Source organism: Corylus avellana, chromosome ca1 (assembly GCF_901000735.1).
Source record: "Corylus avellana chromosome ca1, CavTom2PMs-1.0".
In the NCBI taxonomy this organism is placed as follows: Eukaryota; Viridiplantae; Streptophyta; class Magnoliopsida; order Fagales; family Betulaceae; genus Corylus; species Corylus avellana.
In genome coordinates this window covers 42,106,166-42,112,432 of record NC_081541.1, presented here as the reverse complement: position 1 = coordinate 42,112,432, position 6,267 = coordinate 42,106,166, and the positions used below count along the sequence as shown (strand labels likewise).

Sequence of the window (6,267 nt, the reverse complement as noted above, 5' to 3'; positions counted from 1 at the left end):
TGACTTCTACCATTTCTCTTGTATAAACTAGTTACAAATCAATTTATAGCAAATTTTTATCCGTAAATTTAGGCAGCCGAAGAGGAGTTTCACAACCCCGCTCTCATGCTAACTAAAATTTATGTATTATTATGACAATCTAATAATAAAAGATTCAAAAAAAAAAAAAAAAGTAGTACTTAATATTTGTCTTTGACTCGGGTGATAACCCGAATGCGAATCCGACCCGTTACAATTCCTTGACGTTCGTCTTCTTTTGCTTCTATTCTTTCCCACTAGTTCTTTTTGCTCATTCCTCTTTTGCTCAAACTCTCTGTTTCTCTCTCGTACCATCACAATTATCCAGAGCTTTTCAGCCATGGCTACAGAGTAGTAAGTTCCTCTCTCTCTCTCTCTCTGTGTTGTGATTTTGATGATCGTTTGACGAAACTGTTGAATTATGTTCAAAATGTGATTTAAAAACAATTCTGTGATTGTTGAATTCTTCTATTTAAATTAATTAGTTATTATTATTATTATGGATTATGGCAAAGAAACTTGTTTGTTAGCCCTGGATTGTTGCGCTTAATTGCAATTACACTCAGAAACACAAATCGATTGGTGTTTACGGTGTCGCGTTTCATTCAAACAAGTATTTTGATCCTTTTTTTTGGGTGGTATAGTCTGGGCTTAAGTAAAGAAATATGTTTGAAAACTGAATATTGTTGGTTAGTGATTTGATTATTTCAAAATTTGGTCTTTTTTTGCAGTGACTATTTGTTCAAGCTTTTGCTTATTGGGGATTCTGGTGTTGGCAAATCATGTCTTCTCTTAAGATTTGCGGTGAGCTTCTGAGTGTGTGCTTGATATTAAATATTGTGCTTCTTCTTCGTCCCTGTTTTGCATATGTAGGCAACACAAAAATAGAAAGTATATGTCAAAGATGATCAAACAAATATGATTGTGAATTGATTATTGCCCAAAATGAGGTTGGTATAGATCAATGGCTGTATAGTGAAAACTAGATAAAATAAGAATTGAGTGCATTTACAAAGAGGTAATTTAGCTTCACACAAGATTCTTCTAACTGGAGCAGATAATTAGTCGCTACTGCATTGCTTTTATAAACAAAACTTAGGAATGAAAAGATTAACTGTGATGAATACAATAAGAACTTGAGAACAAAAATTAACAAACTTAATATATTAAAACCAATGGCTTCTTGGACTTCTTGTATTCATTTTTTTAAAAAAAAGAGAGATAATTTTTTTCCCCTTTCTCTATCCACTTTCATCGCCACCTACCTTGGTTCCTTTTTGATTCTCTCTTCCTTCTTTCTCTATCAATCATTTCTTTAGTTCTCTACCTTCTCTCTATTAGATGTCTGAACTGCAATGTAAATTTCTTAGGGCCATGAGCTGAGCTTCCATAAGTAACATACAGGGTTGGATTTAGACATCTGAGCAAGATGCCTAGAGTCAGCATTGCATGGTCATTGGGACATGCATCCACTATGCCCCTTCCTATGCTCGTGGGACTCTTATGTGCCACCAATCTTTGCTTCTTCTTTTTTGACATTCTTGCTGGATTAGTAGTATAGTTGCACGAGATCGTGCTATTATGTCAATTGTTGGCTAGTGCTCTGGCATGTCCTTGGTGCATGCAGTGTGCTAAGGTTGATGTTCTTGGTGTTACTAGTGGGATATGGGATCTATGTGTGGCCACACTGGTGTGGTATGTCTATGCATGATACTTTACACTTAATAGCCCTTGTTGCTCGATGGGCCTGCATGCATGCTTGATGATTGGTGTGTGGGATTTTGTTGGCCTATATGGTTTCATTGGAGTTATTGAAGGGAGGGAAATTCACCAATCTCAACTTCACGGCTAATTCACTTCCTTAAACTGGATATGTCAAGCATGGAGGAGAAGTGAAGTTGTGTCAGCAGTCTCCCTCTCTCCAACAACCACAATGAGGGGCAACTAGAGAGGGAGATGTCGTGGCCTGATACCGTTTGGGTATCTTCTAGTAGTAATCATTGGTTGTTCACTCAAGTGGATTTATAGTAATTCACCGTTAATAGAATTGCCTTGAACTTATTAAATCTTGACGCCAGAGATTCTTTAACTAATTGTCTGGGGCTGTTTTCCCCCTTCTGGTACATTGGATTCAATCTGTTTGACCGTATTAAATTGGGATAGTAATAACCTACTTTAAAGGCAGATTAGGATAGCAAAGCCCCTTTTGTCTGTCTGCATGTGTGTATTTTCTGTATATCCAACTCTAAAACCTAAAGGCAACTGCTTCTGCACTTATTCCCCCAACTTCAGGCTGTGCTTCAAAGCATTTAGGCAGGCAACCTACTATGCTTTCATGCATTATAGATATTATCCAATCCTATTTTGTTACTATTTTTCCCAGAATCTATTTACACAATAATGGCATCCTTCTGATCATTAAGAATAAAAAAGATTAGTGTCAAATCCTGCAGAATCAGGTTGTGCCCAGCTGTGCCAATCAAGGTTGATTTTCTAGTTCTCACTTTCTTGTGCCAAGCCGGCTTTGTTCTACATTGATATCTTTTTATGATTAATTGTTTCTTGTATGGACTTAAAGCATGAAAACTGTACTGACTTTCTCCTTTCAAGGCCTATCTGAAAGAGAACCAAGTACTTAGTCATGGATATCTGAATATGATAAACCGCACCACAAATATTTTTGCTTCGGGACAAAACAAGTTGAATTATGTTTGCAGTCGACTGGAATATTTGTTATCCATATAGTATTCTTTCCTACAAAAATGTACTTTCTGGTATAGCTGAATCTAATGCCATGATCACAATATGACTGCTGATTGCATACTAAGGACATGGCTGTTTCACAGTCATAGCACTCTGTGTGTTTGTGTGTGTGTGGTTCCTCGGGGATTAATCTCTAAAAATCTGATATGATTTTTCCTAGTTTTTTCTATACAATCTGATGATTTTTCCTAATTTTTTTGATACAGGATGATTCATATTTGGATAGTTACATTAGCACCATAGGAGTTGATTTTGTAAGTAATCATTCCCTAGTGCTGAATTGACTTCATATATTATCCAGAAACATATGTATATATGTATTGACCTATATGTATGCATATTTATATCAATAATTGGTTTATCATTTTTCTTTTCTGTAGAAAATACGAACTGTGGAGCAAGATGGGAAGACCATCAAACTACAAATTGTATGGTTTTGCCTGCTTCGTCAATTTTCTTTTTTCATATTTTATTACTGATAATTTTTTCCTGAAACTTGATTTCTTTGAGGCAGGATTCTCCAACTTATTATTGAAACAGTTTCTCTACTGACAGGAATTGGCTGTCTTCTTTTTCTGCTGATATTAGTCATATTATACTTTCTTGATTTATATTTTTGTTTCTTGTTCATAAGCTTTTATTTTTTGGTATTCAGTATCGCCTTTTCTCTGGCCTATAGCTTCTTGACAACTTATTAGTACTCTGATTTTTTTAACATGCAGTGGGACACTGCTGGGCAAGAAAGATTTAGGACAATCACCAGCAGCTACTACCGTGGGGCACATGGCATCATAGTGGGTGATCTCTTTCATTTTTCATTTTACTATTTCAGTTTGTTTTTCACTGCCTATTGGTTCTTCTTATGACAACCTTCTTTCCTGTGTGGCATGTCTTGTAGGTTGTTTATGATGTGACAGACCAAGAGAGCTTTAATAATGTGAAGCAGTGGCTGAATGAAATTGATCGCTATGCTAGTGATAATGTTAACAAACTTTTAGTTGGAAACAAGTGTGATCTTACCGCAAATAAAGTTGTATCATATGAAACAGGCAAGGTATAGGTAGCCCATCACGGTTTTCTCTTTTTGTGTGTGGTTTTTATGTGACCTAAGTATGTTACTAAATAACCTGACAATCTGGCTTCTGGTTGTCCACCACCCTGCCCTCTTCTTCCCATCCTCTTTTCTCCTTTTAGGCATTTGCGGATGAAATTGGCATTCCTTTTATGGAAACCAGCGCAAAAGATGCCACTAACGTGGAACAGGCTTTCATGGCCATGGCTGCTGCAATCAAGGATAGGTAACAATGGCTACTTGTTTTCTTATTGTGCCATGTATATCTAGGAGCAAGAATATTAATTGAGGTTGCATACTTGCAGCTAGAATACTTGCAGCTAGAAGTAAGTTGCATGCAAATTGATTATCTTGACAAATTAAATTTATTATGCTATTAGCTAGTAGATCATGAAAAGAGTGTTTCACAATATACTTCTAATGAACTTTGAACTGAGTAGCTAGTTTGGCAACTATCCTGAGAAGTCAAAATGGGTCCCTTTTGAAAAAGGCTGAAAGAAATATTTCTAGCAGATGTTACATTACCAATTTTCTATTTTATCCTTTCATTTGTTTTAAATATTAAAACTGGGTGATAGGTTTAATTTTTGAATGGAATTCACTTATTGCCTCCATGTGGTTTGACAAAGTTTTACCTCAACTTTTGGAAACAAACACTAAACCTCTTCGTAGTTTGGATGAGCTTGCAACCGTCATTCTTTTCAATCTAAATTGACAAAATTCCCCTTGCTCAAAATCCCCTCCTTCCCTCTATTCTTAGCCTTCTCTCTCATGTTACCATTACAGTTGATCCTTACTGACTCACTATCCTTTGGCCTTTCTGCTGACCATGCTCCACTGTCATTGTTGGACCAAATCATTGCCAATATCACAGGATTCTCACTGTTAATACCACGGTTCATTTTCTTCAATTTTTCATATTTGATGTGTTTTTTTGTTTTGGGTGGGGGGATCAATCATGGGTTTGTGTTTTATTGTTTTGGGTGGCATTGGTGCCTGTTGTGGGTGTGCATGTGTTTAGCACTGTTGTCCTGCCAGATGGCCGGTGGTGGCATGGATTTCAGGTTATGAAGGTATTATGATCATGTGGCGTTGATTTTAGGTTATGGAGCTATTATGCATTTATCTTATATTTATTTTATGAATCTAAATCATCTATTTTATTGAATCTATATATATATATATATATATATATATATATATATATATAGATAAGGTTATTGCTGGAAAAATAAAGGAAAAAAAAAATTTATCGATCACAATTTCATGAATACATACAATAGAAGAAAAATTGACATACCTTTGTATTAATACTTGTTTTTCTCTGTATAGAGAATTTGTGTTAGTATTGAGCAAACTAATTAAATTAGGTTAGGTATTGGTCATATCATATGATAAAAAAGTATTGATTGTGGGTGTGGTGGTTTTGAGCATTTATGCTACAAAAGGGTGGATGAGTTTGGGCGACAGTTTGGGCTGTGTAGGGATGTTTTGGGTGTTTGGCACTGGTGGTAGGCCTGCAATTGGGTCTGGGTGTGGTCATTGGGGGAATTTGAGCTGTTGGTCAGCAGCATGTGGCTGTGCAATGGTTGGTGGCCACATGTGGGGTTGTCTGAGGGTCCTAAGGCCATTGATTTTTGTCATTTTCATTAATTTGGATGGCAAATATGATGGTTGCAATTTAGTCCAAACAAGTAGGAGGCTTGATATCGGATTTCAGAAGTCAAGGAAGTAATGTGAAATTGCTTCAAACCATGTGGAGGTAATTTGTAGTTTCCCCAATTTATAGCGAGTCGAATTTGATTTAGAGACTCTTAAATTTTGTCTGTTTACGATGCAGTTGGTAAACCTTTATAAAATAGGATAGAAAGTAAGATCTTGGGTTCAAGATCCATTGGTTGATAACTTCTCTTTAAAGATAAAAATAAAAAATAAAAAGGTTACCAGTTTTGTGCTTTGCACAACAGATGCACAGGATGGGGGTTGAGTGTTGTGTGGCATATGATGATTGGCTGCGGCCATGATAGTTTGTCAGCCACGATTGGCTTTGTTAAAGTGCTAATTATGTTATGTATTATATGTTTTGGTACGTAACTCATGCCCTAAATTCAATTCTAATTGCAGAATGGCTAGCCAACCGGCTATGAGTGCGAGGCCTCCAACGGTAGAGATCCGAGGACAGCCTGTTGCTCAGAAGAGCGGCTGCTGTTCTTCTTGAGCAAAAGAAATTACCAGTAAGCTTTAGCAATGCTCTTCTTCGATGGCATGTAAAGTCTTCTGTGCCAACCTAATTAAAATTAAGGGGTCTGGAAACTGCTACCTGGAGGATCCCATTCTTCTCAACACTCTTATTTATGAGAAGGCCTGTAAAAATAGAGTTGCTCATTAATAACTGTCATGTATTTTTATAGCTG

The 6,267-nt window shown here is 36.5% G+C and overlaps 1 protein-coding gene across 1 annotated transcript; it reads left to right on the top strand.

Moving 5' to 3' along the window:
* Window positions 1-262: 262 nt before the first annotated feature.
* LOC132184004 (GTP-binding protein YPTM2-like) lies at window positions 263-6,263 on the top strand. The gene is made up of 8 exons (XM_059597485.1): window positions 263-372; window positions 750-822; window positions 2,988-3,035; window positions 3,162-3,209; window positions 3,504-3,575; window positions 3,680-3,835; window positions 3,976-4,079; window positions 5,978-6,263. The coding sequence occupies exons 1-8, from the start codon at window positions 359-361 to the stop codon at window positions 6,069-6,071; spliced, it is 609 nt and encodes a 202-aa protein (XP_059453468.1). The 5' UTR covers window positions 263-358; the 3' UTR covers window positions 6,072-6,263.
* The last annotated feature ends 4 nt before the right edge of the window (window positions 6,264-6,267 follow it).